Raw genomic sequence first — 20,896 nt, 5'->3', positions numbered from 1 at the left:
TCCATTTGCACAGCGTGGTGAGTATAGTAAATAAGGACCTGTACACTTCAAAACTGCTGAGTACATTTCAAATATTCTCACCACAAAAACAAGTATTTGAGATGAATACGTTCACTAGCTTGATTTAACTACTCCATATTGTATTCATAAATTGTAACATCACTTTTACCCCATAAATATGTACAACTATAATTTGTGAATTACAATGAAGAAATAAAAATTTTAAAATGAGACTTTAGATGGTAATTTTAGCTTAAAAAAAAAAAAAAGTACCTCCGAAACAGACTTTCCCATAAATGCAATGAAGGTACTACGTAAAAATCCAAACTACCAATTAAAGCAGACTCAGGGGGCTCCTTCATTCACAGAACTGACACTCAGCCAGTCTTCACTGATTTGTTTTTATAGGGCCACTTCTTTCGTGTAGCATGTGTTTAGATTGGTTGGTTGACCCTTACAAGATTGCTAAATATTTTTAATACATGCTTTACTTATAGTCAGGTAGCACAATGGGATATTTACTATAGTTGCAAAACTTAAAAGTGGTTAAATAAAATGGTCAAAACTTCAACCTTTGTTTTGTTAACTCAGGTGATTTTCCTCTAAGTAGTGAGTCTATGGTAGTTACATTGGCAACTTGGTTAAAAGTTTCTATATGGATGAGTACTGGCTTTATCACTCAATTTAGACTTCTAAATTAGTTGTGACATTTGATTATTTCAACTTTTCATTTTTGCAGATCACTGTGAAGCACTGTGTGTGATCTTCACTTGAAATATTCAGTCTAGGCAATCTACAGTTAAAGACTTCAAATAATTTCATGGGATGTGAAACACTTTCTAGGATTTCTATTCAATTCTCTTCTCTAGCAAGAAGCCCAAAACTGTTCTATCAACTACACTGATAGCTGGGTTCCTTCTAAATAACATAATTATGTTTGATTACAATGAAGTATTTATGTGAATAAATACTGGATAAATCACTTGTTCTTTGATAAGTGCTATCATGGATACAAATAAATACTTTAGATCCTAACATAAATTATTATTCAAATTAGGCTACATTATTGTATTAAAAATAATGGCACATTTATACAAGAATTGTGTCATTGTACTTTTATGAAAATAAAAACACACAGAGCATTCAGGTAAGTTTCACTAAGTGTCAGCTTAGAGAATGCTGAGCTGTTCAGTTTTATCCTAATAGGTTTTGGACTAGATAATGCCTGTGGGGTAATGCAATGAGAAAAAATTTTTAAAACAAACTCTGCAATTCTAAATAAAATTAAGAAAGCATTTTGTAAATATGTTAGTAGAAAAAACTGGAACAAAAAAGCATCATCATTGTAGTGAAAATAATGTAATTAACGTAGAAATATCCATCCTCTACTGGCTTACCTGAATAAATTTGACTTTTAATATTAAATTTGGTTTTTGGAGGAGGAAAAAGCATTTTCTTTTTTCCTACAAAAGTAAATATCCTCTTTCGCCATCTGGTGGCTAAACACAACATCTTCTGTGTAGATGAAAAACAGGAGATTTAATAGCCAACTGTTTAATGCTTTGATCCATCTTACTGAAAAGATATGCATATTTCTTTAACCTATGTAAATATAACTGAGGCAATTTTGTTTTAATGGCTCACAGCATTTCATTCAAGTAACTCTAGTTACAATATTTCATGTAGGATTTTAAAAAATTAACCAAAGCAATTCTTTTAAGAGATCATTTTCTGAATATTCATTTTGAAAGTTAAAAATATTTGTTTACCTGAATGCTTTTTGGTATAAAAAATTAAGATCTTAATGAAAACAAAGTCCAAATATAGTCTTAAATGATAAGCATAACAGCTACAATTTCTGAAGTTTGTTTTAGCTTTTCCTGTTTTAACCATAGTTATAACCATATGTTGACAAGTCACCATTACCAAAAAGCAGCGTGGGTAATTTAACAGTATATGGTTTAAGTTGTTCCTATAAATTTTAAATAGAATTTCTAATTATTAGTACATTTAACATATATAAATTACTTCATTTCATTAAAAAATTAAAAATGACAATTATTTCATGTTTAATTTCTTTATTTTCTCCAGAATATCTTAATATTGAAACCCAAGTTGTTACTTTGAGAAAGGGAAAGACAGAGAAACATGAAGAGACAAACATTTCATTTCATTTAACTTATGGTATTGTGAGCAGTCACTTTTGTAGGCAACACTTGTTTTCTTTGTAGAAAAGAAATAAAAAACAAACAGCACCATTAAAGAATGCATGATCCCTGAATTCTAAACAAAACACTGTCTAAAAATTTTTTTAAATGCTTGTTGCACTCAGTCACATTTAGTCAGGTATCAAAGCAAGCGTAACAGTATTAAATTGTCGCAGTCTTACTGAATCAACTGCTCCCCCTTCTGAGGATTTTACACACCTTTTCTGAGTTTTTCCTGTGGGAATAATATATTCTTTGGTAGAGGACTGAAGGAGGATTTTACTTTTCTGTATGCTGATATAAAATGTCTATGTAGGTTCAGGGCCTTCGCCCCCAATCTGTGTTTGTCATGCATGTTATGTTTGGGTTGATTTCACATTTTGCTGTTACACTGTAGGAGTAATACTGCCTTTAAAAAAGGCATTAAATGGCTAATGTCAAACAGATGTAAACATTCAGAATACTGACCAAAAAAAAAAAAAATAGTACAAACGAACACACATTAAAGAAAAAAAACTACTGAAAATATGTATCATATCAGGTTTCCATGAAGCAGGGGAGGGAGGGGAATACAGCAGTACAAGAAAATTATGGCAACCAAGTAAAGCACTTTCTTTGAAACATTCAAGAACAGTACAAATACAACAAAGTTTTTCTACAGTCTAAATTATTCTGCAACTATCAAATATAGTACAAAGCGAAATAGTATGTGCTATAAAAAAGCAGCTCCTTTAAATTATAGTAAAAATGCTTTTTGTTCGCTTTACAGTGACAAAGCATGAAGACTGAAGACGACAGGAATTTTATATTCAGTAACATTTTGGCTACATAGGCCCCTGACAGTCTGATTCAGAGTTCCTTTTCTAGGACTCTTCACAATTGTTCTCTGGGAATGCAGATGGACAGTGACTCTGGGCTCTGCATGCTCAGGGAGTCACTCCCACTAGGCAGCTACCGCTGTGCTGGGCCTCACCACCATACAGACGATGCTACCCTAGGCTTGGCTTCAGCTTCTAAAACCTGGGACTTCATTACACCACGGAGGAACTGGGAAACCAGAGGCCACGGTAACTTCCACTTTTGAAATTGTGCTGGGGTTTGTAAAGGAAATGGGGCTACAGCAACGTGTATTCTTACTCTCGACTGCATTATAAAGCCCCATATGCACCAGCTTGTTTTTGTGTGTTTATTTTGAACCGAGTAAGAATATCCAAGGTCCAGCAGTCAACTAAACTTTCTATATAGCTCATCCCAGAAACACATACCACCCCAAAGTCTTTATAGCAACCAGGCTCAACCTCATAGGTTTGTTTTCAAGTTTTTTTTTTCTTCAAACTAGACCTTCGCAGGGAAATATTATATAACTATGGTGCTCAGTTCACCAAAATTTCTGCTATTCTCACTTTGGGGAAGAAAAAAATATTTTCATTTTGAAAATGAATTTGCATCACAATGCTCTTATTAACATGCCCATTAACTAACCTAAATGTCTTTATACACCTCAGGCATATGCATATCTTATAGGAGGAGGATTAGGGAATAGCAGTTTTCTTCCTTCCCCTGCTCCAAAAGTGCTACTTAGGGAAATACATCCTTTGTGATTAAAAAAAAAAAAATTGTATGGTACATGTGCAAGTTCTATTCCTGATAAGAATAAAACTGTGTCCAGTAATCAGGATAATGCACACGCTAACATTTGCACACTACACCACAATAACCATGTAGTAAATAACATACTACATTTGCACATAGCAGACACATGTAGAAATCAGAAAACTAAGAACCTACTCAGTCAATTCAAATATACTGGATTTTGTGTGTATATATATATTAAATGGAAACCTATAAAATATCTGACCCACATTTTACATCTAAATTTCTCTTCTTCCTTTCCCTTATATTTTAGCTTAAAGATATTAATTTTTCAGTAATATAAACCATACGAGAACACTAGGAATTTGAACTGGAGCAAAAAAAAAAAAAAAAAGGGCACAGAAAAATTATGCTAATCGGACCTGGATGATAGAATCCATGCACTATCAACAATTGATTCTCCAAGCCTGTTATGTGAAAAATCAAAACATACAGAAGGACACTTTTCCTTATTCCCAATAAGCAACTTGCAGGCAGTATTCAACAATGAAGGAACTGATAATGAGCTCAGTATCTCATCAGCCTCAATTGTACCTCACATACTGAGTGCAAAGGTTCTGTAGACTGGGAGTTTCTTCCAACACCGTGTCAGTTACTGATGTGATGGGTTTCAATTTGCTGGTGTAGACAGTATCTGACACTGGTATAGCAGTGACTGAATTTGGAAGGAGTTGGCATGCAAGTGTCTATATTATAGGGGTGCCCCGCTGTGAGACTAAGAGCATGATCTTCGAAATCAGGATGATATCAGAGCCAGGCAGACAAACACACCACTGATAAGGATGCCACCCCAACACAACCTGGCGTGCAGTGAAGAGAAAACTAAGGATCCGCTGGAACTTATGCTGCTTTCCTCGGGAAAGGCTGGTTAAGTGCATTGCTAACTTTCTCAGTCATTAGTTTTGCCAATTTTACTGTGAAAAACAGAAATGACAGTACTGAAGCACCAAAATCATGGCTACAGCAGCAGGCCTTTCTTTTCTTTCTTTCTAAGATAAAGTACCTCCACTATCAGCAATTTGTTATTCGAAATGATGTCTCTATCACCTAAAGAAATTTGGCAACATCACAATAAATATGGAGAAAAAAACATATCATATAGTTGGTTATTATAAAAAATCACAAGTGTTCTTGTTTTCAGGAATGTAATTTCTGCTCATTCCAGTCAACTTTTAAGACGTGTTTTACGGGAATGTCAAAAAGTTTACAGTGACTAGGATGATCCCATGTGAAAATATTGGTCATTCTTACCCTGGATACAGATGATTCCCCACCCCCCCATGTTTGCTTTTTAAATTCTACAGCCACAATCAATCAATGGGTTAATGGCACTCCACATTTTGTGCTCTGTAATCTGAAGTTAAATGGGCATGGTTAGTTTTTGTTTTCTTTCGTCTTCCCTCAATGTGCATGTGCTTTTCAACTTGCTTTTGAAAACAGAGCCTCCTGAACTACGGCTGTCCTCTGGTATGAGGGTGGCCAAAGTATATGGAATGTAGCTCAAATACTCAACACGCAGACTTTACTGGATGCACACTGAAGATAACTGTTAAGATGCAGTATCCCTTTTTCAAAAGCAGTTCCCCCAAATATGAAGAATGTATTGAATATACCTGAGGGAAAAAACAAAACATGCCATACCTAGAACAGTTTTCAAAATAAGCGTTATTTCAAAGTTGAATTATATACGTTGTAAACAACGAGAAAAGCAATTGTTCTGAAAAATGTTGACGCTTTAGCCTTGGGTAGTCCCTTTTATCATCAATGACACTTTTAAAAAGATATGGCCAACCTCTGCAAGGTCTGAAGCCAGAATGCATGGGTGTCATCAATAAAGGGCTACAATGATTTCCACCCCCCACTTTTAATATCTAGTAATTCATTAGAGTGAATAGGATATTTACATTATCAAAGCATTTATGTATGCATATACAGCATCTTATTTCCTTGCTTTGAAGTTTAGGGTCTTTTTTTTTTTTTCAAACCTGCTCTTAAAAGCCACACATGAAGCTCTAAAATCCTCTGGGCTTATGGCTATTGGCTGGCCAATTGCTCTCATACGATCAGGTGTCAAAGGGCTAGAACCAGATTGCTGGGCATGAGTCCCATGCAATTTCAGATGTAGGACACATTTCACTACAATATGTGTACAAAATCCAAGGAAGATGCAGATATTCTGCCCTAGTCTCTGAGAAAGTAAAACAGGAGGAAAGATAATACTCAGGACAGTGGATTTCATTAATGGCATACCTCCTTTAATACATCTTTTGTGATAGGAGTAAATACAAGGAATCACACATTTAAATCAGATTCCCCTTTCTAAATAGGATTTAATCACTGTGGTAAAGCTAGGTTCAGAAAAGTCAACTGTAAAATTCCTTGCTGTAATGGCTCATCTATAGAAAACTGCATAACCACTTGAAATCATTCCTCTCATTCTCCTTACACATCTGCATTTCCAGTTATTAAGTAATTAAAAATGTCCTTTTCCTATCTACACCTCGGTTAAAAGAAAAACAAAAATGGGGCATTGACTTGTATACACACGGACAGAAAGAAACTTTCCAAAGCTAGGAATGGCAACTGAACACATAAAAGACATGCCAGTGAGCCATTCAGTTGGGATGCATCCTCCCCTTTATGAGAAATGCAAGAAAATAATGCCATAGAGAAAAGGTACCTGCTCCAAAGCAAAATAAATTAGCATGATAGAAACCACTGCAATATTCGATTTGTTGTTGCTGATGCTATTTGGCTTTTCCGTGTGGAAAAGGGATACTGCATCTTTCACTCAGCTCTTATCGTACAACCAGGCATGCTACACAAAGTTTTGAAGGACCTATGCAGTCGTCATGGCAGAAGGCCCCACAGCCTTTGCACACAATCATGGCTTTCAGCCGGCAAGAGCATTTCAGTTCCAATTCATCTGCATTGCTGCTGTCGGCAAAGTTCTGAACGGGCATCTGAGCGTTCTGACCAGACAAGCCCGTGGCAGGATTGGAGCCACTTCCCAAAATCCCAATGGACTTTTCAATTGCAGATGCTGCCCTTTTGAAACTCGTGCTACCAAAGTGTATTGTTGGATAATTTCCACAGAGCTGCTGTTGTTGCTGCACCTGCATTTTCTGAGCAGCTAATTGGGTAAAAGGCTTTTGTGGCTCAGAAAGCAAATAGGAAGAGAAATCTGCATTTTTTAGCGCGAATGCTTTTAACTGTTCTTTCATTTCATTCTGGTCATAGGAAACTTGTTTCATGCCCAGTTCACAGCTGCTGCTTAAACCTTCCTCAAAAGAAAGAGGTTCCGATTTTATATTGCTACATATGCCCGTGGACTGTGGCCAACTAAGTCTCTTAGTGGTTTCCATGGTAACTGGAGGTTGTTTTTGATCGGATGGGACTTCTGCATTAGGGAGAGGTGGAGGTAGTGGAGGTGGTGGGGGGGGAGGTGGGGGCAAAGCCAAGGGTGGAGGGGGAGGGGGAGGCGGTGGCGGCGGCGGATGTACTAGTGCTTTGTTTGGCATTGTGTGTGCAGTGCCTCCCACCTCATCACCTTCTTTCATGGGCATATTGGGGGATAACATGTTGGCTAACCTTAGCTGGTGAGGTGCTGAGGAAAGACTAACCTCTCCCAATCCCTTCTGTTCAAGATGCCTGTTGAAGGCAAATGCATTACACCCCACTGGGGTCTTGGAAGAGGCCTGTAACAGAGCTGCAGTAGGAATGGGGCCCCTGGCAGCCATAGGCATTTGGTAAAACTGCTGTCTGTGTGAGGTACCAGCGTCAGTGTGGAAGCCGCCATTCTTGTCAACATGAAATAGGTTCTGCTGGAAGCTACAGGAGGGGAGCAGCCGCTTTTGCTGTTTGACCTCTGGGCTGTGAACAATTCTGTTCTGCATGGAGTGCTTGTTTAGCCATTCTTGCTTAAATGGCTGGCTGTGTCCTAGCTGACTCATGCCGGAATTGATGACACAAGGCACCCCTTTAACATCTGGCTCCACCAACAATTTTCCTGGTTCACATTTAACTTGAGTGTGTTCTCCTACAGTCCTAGCTACTCTCTTTTTGGGGTGGTTTTCTCGCTTTCTCATTTGGAGTGGTGCCAGAGTCCCTGCCAAGTAGCCCTTACCATCTGGATTTGGAGAGCTGGGCGGAATTTCAACGTTTCTCTCTGGTGCTGTTTTACCCACTGAGGTAGTTTGAAGAGGCAATGGAAGCCTGTTGATTTCGAGCTTGGCTCCCAATCTGGGCTGTGGCAACACTTTTTCCAAAGGCAGGTTGCCCTGTAGTAACTGCGTCACCAGCGGATTGTTAGCCTCCACAGAGGACAGACGACAGCTTGAGCTCCCTGCACCAGGGACTCTTTTTAGGGTGTCGGTAGCCAAGGAAATAGCCTCTTCCATGGGACTCGAGGTGGAAGCTTTCACGTTCTGTGTTTGTTGTACACTAGAGGCTCCCTCTGCAGCCGGAGGAGGCAGCTCGGGGCCGGGGAAGTCTTCAGTGTCCATTCTAAAGCCCTTGTCTGCTTCGTGAAGTTCAGATTTCACAGGAAGAGCAACATTTGTTATGAGATTCCTGGGATGAAGTTCTGACACGTTCAAGTAGCTGGCATGTTCAGTTTTGATACCCTTTGGACAGCTTTGCTCTAAATTTTTTTGTTTACTTGAACCCGAGTGAGTAACCAGAGGCTGTCCTGTGCTCCTCATCCCATCATCATTCCAGCAAATCCGGTTACTTGGGTTATACTGATTGCTACAGGTTGTGTCTGCTTCACTTTTGAAAGGAGCTGGGCCACGTGCCTGCTCAGCAAAGTTATGACTGGGAGCAGCCGGCTCATTTAATTTATCTGGAACAAGGGGTAATTCTCGGAGACTTGTGCAGGTGGCCTGCAATGTTTTACTGTCTTGTTTTGCTGCTGAAGCAGCAATGAAAGTGGAACTGTGATCTACACCTTCATTGGCAACTGGCTCAGGCCTGCTAATCACAGACACCTGAGGACATGCCATGGGCTGTACGGATGCCTCTGTCCTCACTGGTCTGCCCTGCAGGTCCAAGCTGGCTTCTGAGCTTTCAACGGAGACAGTCAGAGACAAATTGGAGGTCAGCGTGGTGCTGTGGTCAACGATGACTTTACACGGAATTGATCGGTTTATGGCTGCTGGTGCAAAGCCCCCTGGTGGTTGCTGAGGTTTTCCAGAATTATCTGCCCTGTTTCGAGGCCCTGAATTTTTGTCCAAGCTTTCAGCACTTAACTTGGGAGGACTATCATAAGAGTTTATTGTCAGCATGTTTCCAGTAAACATTGCAACGGTTGGGTGTGCAACCAGAGAGTCTGTGACCACTACGGAATCACTGCAGCTGAGGGCTGCTCTCACAGTGGTACCCATGGATACAGTGGCCTGTTCTTCACTCCCAGGTATGGCTATCTTCTCAGAAGGAAATCTGTTGTTAATTCCCGTTGGGGGAATCAAGACAGAGCTAGTGGAGAGGTGGTTTGGCAAATTGTTTCCAATGGAGGGAGTTGGCACAGAGGTGTACTGAGTGGAGACTAAGTTACTAGCACTGCTGCTTGATATTAGTAACTGCTTATCATCCATGGAGCTTGATATGCTGGATCCCTCTGTAGTGACTGAAATGGGAGTGCTTTCAATACATTTTGGTATAATGGCTATGCATGGAGTGTCAGTTCCCTGGATGGTTTTTAACATGCTTATATTACAAGCAGAAATTGTAGTGTTTGCACTGTCAACAGACATTAGGACAGAGGATTTATCAACAGAACTCACAAAGGGATGTTCTTTAATTGCTCCCGATATAGCAGTGCTGCAAACAGATACAGGGACAGAATTTTTATTAAAAAGCATGGGCACACTGCTATTTTCAGAAGAGGTAGATGAAACAATTTTCTCAGGTAAATGTGACACAGGTATGTTTTCATCAGAACTATGCACAGATAAGTCAGTGGCAGTTTCTGGAAGTTTACTTGGGTTAAGAGACTGCTGTAGTACAGTGGTGGTCTCCCGGAGGTGGGCAGACTTGTTGCTAGGAGATCTACAGTTTGGATTGACAATAATGACACCAGTCGAACCTTCCATTTTTGTTTCAGGGGTAGAAGAGACTTCTAAGTTTGGAGGCCCTTCCTTTGAGCTGAGCGGAGGCAACCGGGTCTCTTTAGAGGTCTGGAAGAGATGGGCTCGAGCTTGATGCTTTGCAAAGAGCTTAGCCTTTGTCTGCTCTTTGATGTGTGCCAGAGTTCTCGCCTTTCCACCCTCTCCTGGACTTCCCATGGCTCCAGAGACAATGCTCGCTGCAGCAGCCACAGCAGCAGCTGCAGCAGCCTCTCGCTGGGCCCGAGCTTGTTGGGCCCGGGCCTTGATATCTGCGAGGGTCCTGGCTCCTGTGTTCCTCCCGCCACTGACAGATGTGCTAGTGGATGCTCGAGACTCGGGTTTGGAGACTGGTTGGCTCTTGATTATAAAAGGTGGCCCAATTTTGGAAAGCTGAATCTAAAAGGAGGAGAGAAAAAAATATATAATGTACTTCATACATGATCACAGAGGAGGCACGTAGAATGTGATAATGCAAGGGAAAAGACTAGCTGCATTCTCTCATGTGCCATGAACTACACCTAAATAAATCCCTGGATGCACCTTTAGGGCATAAAGCAACAAGAAATGTAGTATGAATGGAAAAAATTAAGTTTTTAATCTGTTTTTTAATCTGCAAAAACATCCATTGTAACTTCATTTGGCATGGAAATGAAGCATCTTCTTAATGCATCATACAAATGGATACAAAATTCATGCTTCTAGAAGTGTGGTAGGCTAAAAAGACTTTGAGATACTTAATTTTGAAATATCTTTTTTAGTGGCATAAAAAAGTGGAACTTCAACTCTATTTGAGTTTGTCTGTCTTAATTTGACCCAAAGAAAAAAGCCCTGACCGAGATATTGACAACTAGAATTCTCATTTTGACTTTACACAAAGGAACTTTGTGATCCTAGGCTAATCGTTGTGTACCTCAGTTTCTCCAATAACCTCTCTGAGCCAAGAACTCTATGATTTTTATGTACTCCCCTGCTACCTTGCATGCTGCTTTATACATATATGATAAGAACACAAGAGAAGTTTGTAAACTTAGTTGTAAAATGAGACTAGTTATTTCTGGTCTATTTCCTTCAAAGAGCTGTTTTAAAGATGGAATGAGACTACATTTGTCAGAGTGTTCTGTTTTCCAAAGGGATTATATTATCATTACATTTGCATAAAAGCAAGGGAAACTCTGATTTTCTGTCTCTAAAGGATTTATGCATTGGGCAGTTTCTTTTGATATTGGTAATCCACAATCTGCTGAATTTTGTAAACATCCCAACCCATACTGTTTACCAATTCTTGGTAATTAAGAGACTCACGGAGTCATCACCAAATTCATGAGGCACAAGCTCTAACAGCCAGCATTCCATAGCAAGGCTGTGTTGCTCTAGTCACTAAAAGCATTCTTAGTCATGGCTGTGTAGAGCCGGAAAGACTCTAGCTGACGTCCCTCATTTCACAGTTGAGGAAACTGAGGCTGTGCAGGTAAAGTAGTTTGCCTTGGGATCATATAACTAGTGAGTGACTAGAGCCTTTGGACTTCCTATTTGGTGTTGTTTCCATGTAATCTGTTTCCTTTTTCTCCAGATTATACATATCTATTTAGAATTATGCTTTGGAACTTTGATGGATGAAATTGTCTTCCTGAGCTATCTTGTTTCTCATTTTCAAACTGCTTGTGAAGTCTCTCTTCTATTCCAAAGGCCAAAAAAAGAAAGGTTTTGAGGAGAAGATTCAATTTGCTCTTTTAATATTTCTCCTATGTAAAAAATTAAACATATTTTAAATAAACTTAAATATCCTTAAGCAAGAGCTCTTAAGACCAAATATCAAATATTCTTGTAGTATTTACCTTTTTTTCACATCAGTGCTTAATTTATTAGTTAATGTGCTCAATAATATGGCAAGATAGTAACATCTTGCAAGATTCTGACATATCACAACCAGGATATTGACACTGATACAATTAAGATACAGAACATTTCCATGACTACAAATTTCCCTCATGTTGTTATCTATCTATCTTTACATAAAGTCCATATGACTTTGAAAATAAGCTTTTGACAGACTGGCATGTTTAAAAATATCTCCTATGGAAAGTTTATATTATTATTTCTATTGCTTCAGAAATTAAAATGCATAGTAAGTTTTTAATTGAACTTAATGCTCATCTTTTACACCTCTAGAATCTTGCTTACTACAGACTGCTTTATTAAAAAGAGTAAGTACAACCATAATTTTAAAGTCAGCCTGTGGAGAACATGAGTCATATATAAAATGAAAATTTTGTAGATTTTATATCTACATATACAGCATAATATTTTTAATTTAAAAAGCTTGAGATGTTTATAATTCTAGACCAATGCTATGATGGAATAATCCACTTTACTGTACAACAGTATAAATGCACTTAGATAAAAGCATCAAGTCAGTATTAATGACAGCAGAAAGTTAGAAAAAATTACACTGAGTTTATGGTGTAAGTTCTCTAAAGAACTTTTATAGAAAACTAAATTATCTTTCACATTTTCCCAGGTTTACATAGGTCTCTGTCCTACACCTTGAAATCCCCATAAACCCAGGTGTCTCAGTGGCCTGGAGACATTTCCAGGCCCTATTCTCTCTCAATTCTTTTTCCTTTAATGCTGGGTCGAAACATATGCATGTATCTAAACTGCTTTTATGAATTCAATACATAGTCATAAAGAGGATCATTTACTATTAGAAGATTAGATTATAAATTGCTGCATAAAACCTAGAAGGAAGAAAATATAATTATTCTTGAAAAATTAGGCTTCTAAATAGGAAAAGCCTATCTAAGGAATTGCCTTTTGTTTACTTAATACCATACCTTCAGAGGGGGAACCCTTGGTTCCTCTCTTGGAGGCTGCTCTTTCTCAGGTGGGCTGCTAGATGATATGTTCCGGGTTGATTGATCATCTTCTATCCTAGCTCTCTTTTCCTTACAGATTCCAAAGCTGTGTTGCTCTGCAGTTTTTCTCTTTGATATCTCTGAATCTCTACTTTCATTTCTTATCCCATCAGGTGACTTGGAGGGCTCTGATGACTTGGAAGTATGTGAGGTTTCTAACCGACTCTGTGTACACCCTTGCTTATGTGTTTTATTTCTAGAGCCTTCTGAAAATGAAGCCTTATCCACTGATGAGACATATTGCTTGTCCTGTAATTTAGCAGATGAAAACTCATTTCCCTTATTATCTGTCCCTTCAGAAAAGACAGATAATTCCAATGGTGAAGGTAACACTTTTTTTTCTGTTCTTTGCAGGACACTATGATTTTTAACTTTTATCATTTCAGTAGAAGCAAGTTCTGGAATTGAAGCAGGGTAGGGCTTCTCAGTGTCAACATGTGATTTACAAGTTTGCTGACTCAGTGTCTTGTGCAAATCTTCAGATGGAAATGCTTCAGGAGCAATGGAAGAAGAACTCATTACGATGGGTTCGGGAGTATTAGATAGATTCTTCTGCTGGGAGGTAAGGTTCTCTCCCAGAGGTTTGGCAGTGGCGGAAGACTCATCTTTCTGCGGGGAGAGTGGCTCTTCAGATACAGAAGGTGACTTTCTTTGCTGATGTACCATTCTCTCATTTATGGAAGAGTTGGAAATTGGAGATGTTTCTGAAGGAAGTGGCAAACTGGATACAAAAGTGGTCTCAGAGGTGAGAAGCATGGAAGACACTGAAGAAGTTTCTGATGTTAAAGGTAAATCAGACATTGGTGAGGTTTCTGATGTTAAAGGTAAGTTGGATACTGGTGATGCTTCAGATGTTAATGGTAAGTTGGACATAAGAGATGCTTCTGATATTTCAGGTGAAGTGGATATTGGAGATATTTCTGACATCAAAGATGCATGAAAGTTTTCATCAGTGGAATTTATCTGGTTGTATTTGTCTGTATTTTCAGTGCTAGATACCTCAGAACAAAATGTTGTCTCAAGGGAGGCTGGAGTACATGATTCTTCTGATGTGGATTGTGTTTCCCCTCCTGGAGAAGGCAGGCTGGTACAGGCTCCCTCTGGGCTCTCAGAAGAAAAGGATGTTTCAGAGATGCAGGCATTTTCTGAAAGCTGTTCTTCAGGGTCACTCTGTAGCTCCATATCTATAGCAATTGCTTCACTTGGAAACTGGCCTTCTAGAGAAGACGACCCTGTCTTTATTTTGGGGGTACTGGTCTCTGCTGCAGTTTCTGACTCCTTATGTTCTGTGTCACTGACATGAGTCACAGATGAACTGGAAGGAACAAGAGAGTCACAGACTTCTAACTGATCGACAACAACTGTCATTTCTTCCTGGGATGATTCTGACTTCTCTTCTATCTTCATTTCAATATGAGGCAAAGTTTCTAAAACATCATTCATCATAACACAGGATTCCAAGTTATCTTCAGGAGGTGCTATTTGGGGTTCTTCATGAGAATTGGTCAGACTTTCAGCCTCCTCAGAAAATTCAGGTATTGTCTTATGATTTTCATCCTGGCATTCACAGATACTAGTCTCTACCTCTTCTGCAATTTCCTCCTGAATTACAGATTCTTCAGGAATCAAGATATCCTCTGACTCTGATTCTGCCATTATATCTTTAGCTGGAATTTCTACCATAGGGCAAAGAGTAGCACAGAAACCAGGCTCTGGAGAAGCTGGGCTTTTCATGCTTTTTGGCTGTTGTTCTGCCAAGGGTGTCTGTGCAGAAACTGGAAGGCCAGAAGTCCCACATGAAGAACTACTTTGAGCTCCAGCATTGTTTGGTCCAGTAGTGAGCTTCACAGATTCCTCTCTTGACATGCCCAGCCTGTACAGAAATTAGAGATAAATTATTGCTCAACCACAAAACATAAAAGGTACAACTGGGATCTCTCATGAATGTAGTATTCAATAGAAGTAAATGCATCAAATTACATTTATAATCATTAACATGCTTAATTTATGTAAACCAGTTTATAATGATGATGTTTCTTTGCTGCTTTTATAATTTCAACTAATACTCTGCTTTTGGCTAATAACAGTCTAGATTTTTATTTTGTAAAGCAAGGAGATAGGAGCCTTACCAAGTGTTAGTAAAGGAATATGAAAATTACATACAACAAAGTATTAGAAAATATTTATAATCACTAACATGCTTAATTTATGTAAACCAGTTTATAATGATGATGCTTCTTTGCTGCTTTTATAATCTCAGCTAAAACTCTACTGCTGGTCAAGAACAGTCTAGATTTTTATTTTGTAAAGTAAGGAGATATGAGCCTTACCAAGTGTTAATAAAGGAATAAGAAAATGACATACAACAAAGTATTAGAAAATATGAGCAGAAAAGCAAAATAACATATAAAATATATATATTTTTAAATCCGCAAGTAGAAAGATGCTCTTATAATAGAAAATTATATAGTTTTCAGAAGATACAAGAAAACCAAGAAATTAAGATCAATGGAAGATGAATGAAATTCATCAAATTCTGAAATTGAAATGAGTTCCAAAGATTGGTTTTCTTAAACTAATCTAAGAAGTATTACTCAATCACCTTATTTTGGCATCTAACTGTCTAACCTAAGACAACATGCAAATTTCATTAAAGAATAACAGAACATATTTGGGGTTATCAAAGTTATTCTACCAGCTTACATTTGTGTGAAGCAAGACTTTTAAATTCTTTTATGCAGATCTCTTACTGTAAAGATATTCCATACATGATAGGTACAGAAAATCAAGAAATAATTGAGCATGATGTTCAGGTCTTAAGGCAAATCTAATCAGAGTTACAATCAAGGGTACTGTAAATCACTGTTTTCTATCATATAATTTACATTGTCAGCATCAGATGGTAGAGGAATATGCTGCTCTAAATGAAGTTAAATTAGGGTACAGGCAATGAGAAAGACAAGCAGGAGAGAGAACATTTCCAGAGGAAAAAGCACATTTAAGTGAAGAAATATAGTCATGGTAACATTGATGCAAACAATACCTCAGTGAAAACCACTTTAACCTTTGCTGTTTAAAAATCCTCAATGTGAAAGGGAAATAACGTTGAATACAGTTTTTGGGTACTTGGCCATAGCCTTCTTTATTTAAATTCAGAAATCTCTGAAAAGGTGGAAAATACTGCCTTCGTAAATATTCTCTTTCCTTTCAATGTTCTCTAAGATGAATTCAAACTAAGCTGCAATTTATAACTATACTATACTGAAAGTATCAGAAAAACAACATTACAGATAAATTTAAAGCAGAATAATTTACAAGAAATAAGGTTCCTTGGGACTAGGTCAAGCAGAGGTAACACTGATACTAGAATAAATATGTAACATTCAGAAATCTATCCACTGGCAGCCAAATTTCTGCTAGTTGGTTAATAATATTATTAAATATACATATAGGTAAGTGTATATGTACAACAGCACTGTATAAAATATACCCATGTCAACATTTTCTTATTTTCACTGAAAAACAGATTTAAGATTGCATAAGGCATAGGAGGAAGATGTTCACAGTTCCTCATACTACGCAAAGGAAAACCCTGGCCTCCAGAAATCTAGACACAACTTCACAAGCCAAGCCCTGTAATACTTAGCATTAATACAGGTGATGTAAACCAAATATAGAATAATATATTACAAAGAGATTAGGCAAGTGAGATCATAATAAATATCTAAAAAAACTTGAAAACTAAATCAGACAGATCTTAACTGGACACTAGTATGACTGTTTAGACACATTTTTGAAAAAGCTTACAGCAATGAAAAGGCACGTGGTGTCAGTCAACTAAAAACTGTCTGGTGGTAGGGGAATAAAGGTAACCTGGGGGCAATAAAATGAGAAGGGCAGTCAATGAAATGTTCAAAATATATCTGCCATGCAATATGTAATGAAAGATAAAAAAGATCAAGAGACAAGTCCAGTGATGTGAGAGGACAAAAGCTACTGATAAACTACAGCCAAAAAAAAAAGGGCTAAGTAGAAGCATGTTTTGTATTCAGAGCTTGGTGACGGCAATGAGGGGGTCATGTTTATTTATAATATCATAGCTGTCATCTTCTAGGGAAGGGGCCCTAGATCTGATATCCAAGGGAATCTGGAAAGCCCCTAAATTTCATGCAAAAATTGTGCATGTGTGTGAATTTTTCTGAGAAGGATCTGCAGGATTAAGACCCCAAGCAAGTTACTTAACCTCACTGTTATAAACCTGGGAAAATTACTTAGCTTCACTTTCCCTCAGCTTCCTAATTTAAAAAAATTATAAATAATGGTATCCATCTTATGGAATTGTTGGGAAGATTAAATGAAATATTTGCAAAGCTCTTAGAAACATATCAGAGCCAGTGTTTACTCAATGATTATTTTTTGCATGAAAGAAAGCTCTCTGCAATGTAGGTCCCTTGAACTGAGGCTCTCTGGGAGCAGAGCTTAGGTAGTCCTACAAACAATTGCATCCCTGGCATCCAGGAGAGTGGCACAGAGAAGATGTTAGATAAATACATTAAATTAATAAAAGAATGGGTCTATCACTAAAAAATTAAGAACCAATGCTTTGGAGGTACTATCTCAGTTATGCTTCTGCCATTACTAAAAAGAGAGCTCCCAGCATTTTCTTTCACAGGCAAAAGGAGAGGGAAGAAGGCTCCTAAGTGGTCTTTAATCTTATCCTCCAGGGTTCTTAATCCTGCTGGGCATCAGCATGACCTGGAAAGCTTCTAAAACCCAGACTCCTGGGCTCAACTCCTAGATTTTGATGCAGCCAGGCTTGAGTGATATTGTTAGTGACTTCATGTGAAGACATATAACTAGCTTGTCACATTTTTAATGTTTGAGAAAAGACATTAATTATCTCTATTTGGTTTTGCTTAAAAATATATATATCCTGGAAGAGCAATTAAAAACAGGCCTTCCTACTCAAAAGGACTGCCATTTAGGACAATTCATGAAGGCTAGCATACTCTGAGCACCCTACTCCAAGCAGTCTGTTAAGTATCTAATTTCTTTACATGAAGAGCTCTCACGTGAGACTCCTTCTGGCATGTCTTTCTTTTCCCCATTTACAAGAGTAATTTTGTGAAATGAGATCACATGACATAGGTCTTGTTACCTGCAACCACTTGGGTCCTTTACACAAAATAACAACTTTCAAGTATTGATTTGTATGTGGGAGTTGGGGCATAAATTCCTCTAAGGGGGATCTGAAGTGACCGTCAATAGTAAGTTCTTAAACCCCTCCTTTTTTAGGGATTTGATTGTCTGAGACACTAATATTGCCAAAGCAGAATGTGTCTCTGTTAAACATGAGGCAAAGGTGAAACTGCTCTCAGGGTTAGTTCATTCGCTACCACGCTATGATGTAAACGCTCATGTTACTTTAAAAAAGAAGCATACATACACATAATAAATTAAAGACAGATTACATTTGAAGAGGAAGATAAAGCAAAAGATAACATCTCAGGCTCTCCCCAAAACAAGGACTAAACAAAGATTAAAATGCATTAGACACAGTCAATATTTTTAGAAAAGTGTGGGAATTAAATACATGCCTAAAATTATTTATCTATAAAGCATTAATTCATGAACATACTTGAAAACAGGATAATTTTACTCAAATCTATTAAGAAATTCAAAAGTGATTACTTTAAGATTTCATGTGCTATTTTCAGCCCAAAATAAAATTTCATGAACAAGTTATAAACCCTTGAAAATGCATTTTTTAAAAATTTAAGTGCTGATATCCCACTATAATTTCATCTGCAATTTCTTACACTGAGGGACTATTGCCTTTTATCATACGTTTATTAAGTTTTACAGCATATGAGTGTGCTATGTGAAGCAGAGAATTACATTTTCATTTCCTTCTCAGATAAATGAGAAAAAATACTCTAGTACTTACTTTTCTCCATAAAACCTCTCAAAAAATTTTTCTTTCCAAGGTTCTGTTTTCTTTTCCTTCTCAATTTCTTGCCTTATCCGCAACTGCATTTCTGGGGTAAACTCTCCTAAAAAGAAAATGCTAATGTATTGAATAAATGTGGTCACATCTTTTGCCAATTAATAAAGAAAACATGTAATTCATCTGAGTAAACTTTTATGGAACTTGAAAAGTACAAGGACAAATAATGAAAACATTTCTACATCTTCTCTTTTTATGAACATCACTCAAGATGTTCATAAAAATGCTAAAGCTAAATGCTTTAGAAGAACGCTAAAGCATTTAGCAAATGTATTACCTGCTAGGGGCTACAAATAAAAGAGTGTATATTCACTGTCCTTAAGGAAATCAGTCTGCTGGAAATAGACTATAATACAATGTATAAAGCCCTGTATAGGCCATAATAATAAATGTAGTGAAATACAGAAAGTAAAGCGCTTAATTCTGCCTAGGCTGATTAAGGAGGACCATATATAGGAGCTGATTCTTGAGTTAGATTTTGAAGGTTGCTCAGGCTTTTACAAAGTAATTAAATCACAAGGCACAGAGATACGAATCCATATATTTATGATCTTTTGAGTGGCCAATTGTGAGTAAAACATAGGAAGAAATAAAATGGGAAATAAAAGCTGAGGCCAATTACCCAATAGATGTTCTAAAGAAAGTTCTTCATTTTTCTATGAAAGACAGAGGGAGGTTCTGGTGGCATTCAGTGTGGAGGGAATATGGCCAAATAAGCTGCATAGAAAAACAGGTCTAACAACAGAGTGAAGAAATTGGAGGACTGCAGCTATAGGACTACTGAATACCACACAGGAAAGGTGGAGATTACAGCTGGGCCAGTAGCAACAGGAATGTTGAAGAGGGGTCAAGAACAATTAACACTTCATGACCAGATAGGTGTGGAGAAAAGGAAGAGGGTCAAAGATATCAGTAAGGTTTTAAACTGAGGAACTAAGAGGACAGTTGTGACATTACAGAAATAGAGGAGACAGAAGAAGTACAAGTAGAGAGGGAAGAGAAGCTCGTGAATTTAATATTGGGCATTTTGGTATAAAGTGCCTGTTATTAGCTAGTGAGATCTGCTAAGCATTTGAAAATAAAACACTGGGGAAGGAGTGGGGGGGGATTAGGCAAGGGGGTGAAAGCTAGATTTGAAAATTCTTGGCACACTGGCAATAGCTAAAACCAAGGCGGTGAATGAGGCAGCTTAGGGAATACTATGATTAGAAAAGAAAATGCTGGAGGCATCAGATGGAAGAAGAGGAGATCCTGATGAAAGTTGAGCAAGGGCTGGCAGAAACGTAGCCTCAGAAAAATAATTTAAAATCTGTTTTTAAAATTGAAAGTAGATGGTTTCAAGTCGGATGGGGTGAAAAAACAAATGAGAGATTGGTGAAGGAACTTGAAATGTAAGGACTGAGAACAGGAAATTGGAATTTGCCATTAGTAATTTTTTTTTTTTTTTTTTTTTTTTGAGACAGGGTGTCACTCTGTTGCCTTGGCTAGAGTGCAGCAGCATGATCAGTAGGTCGATCACTGCAGCCTTGACCTCCTGAGCCCAGGTGATCCATCCACTTTAGACTCCCTAGTTGCTGAAGACTATAGGTATGCACCACCATGCCTGGCTGATTTTTGTATTTTTTGTAGAGATGGAGTTTCACCATGTTGCTTAGGCTGGTCTTCACTCCTGAGCTCAAGCGATCTGCCTGCCTAGGCCTCCCAGAGTCCTGGGATAACAGGCGTGAGCCACCACACCTGGCTAGTATTCTTCTCTAGGAAGAATATTTCAGTTGTGTAGAGTGGGCCCACCCCTGACTATAAAGTTTGAGTGTGTAAAGAGGAAAAATACAGTAGCATTGGGCATTTTGTAGTCTTTCAAGAAACTTGGTGATTAAAAGAAGGATAAGGTGAAGCAGTAACTTCTGGGGAAGAGAGCATTAAAAGAAGTTTCTTTAGGTGCCAGGATGCTTAAGAGAATGCATAATGGATCAAACAATGTCATTAAAATTACCATCCCCAAGAAAA

At 37.9% G+C, this 20,896-nt stretch overlaps 1 protein-coding gene across 3 annotated transcripts in view; it reads right to left on the bottom strand.

Moving 5' to 3' along the window:
- Window positions 1–3,506: 3,506 nt before the first annotated feature.
- ASXL3 (ASXL transcriptional regulator 3) overlaps window positions 3,507–20,896 on the bottom strand; it is a 249,075-nt gene continuing 231,685 nt past the window's right edge. For all 3 annotated transcript variants that reach the window (XM_054537787.2, XM_024235950.3, XM_054537786.2), the window contains 3 exons: window positions 18,830–18,935; window positions 12,802–14,755; window positions 3,507–10,363 (listed from right to left, as the gene is read on the bottom strand). In XM_054537787.2, coding sequence (XP_054393762.1) covers window positions 6,659–10,363; window positions 12,802–14,755; window positions 18,830–18,935 — 5,765 coding nt within the window. In that variant the 3' untranslated portion in view covers window positions 3,507–6,658. The remainder of the gene's footprint in view (window positions 10,364–12,801; window positions 14,756–18,829; window positions 18,936–20,896) is intronic.

The sequence above is a fragment of the Pongo abelii genome, chromosome 17 (assembly GCF_028885655.2).
Source record: "Pongo abelii isolate AG06213 chromosome 17, NHGRI_mPonAbe1-v2.0_pri, whole genome shotgun sequence".
Taxonomy (NCBI): Eukaryota; Metazoa; Chordata; class Mammalia; order Primates; family Hominidae; genus Pongo; species Pongo abelii.
This window is presented reverse-complemented; position numbering and strand designations above follow the sequence as displayed.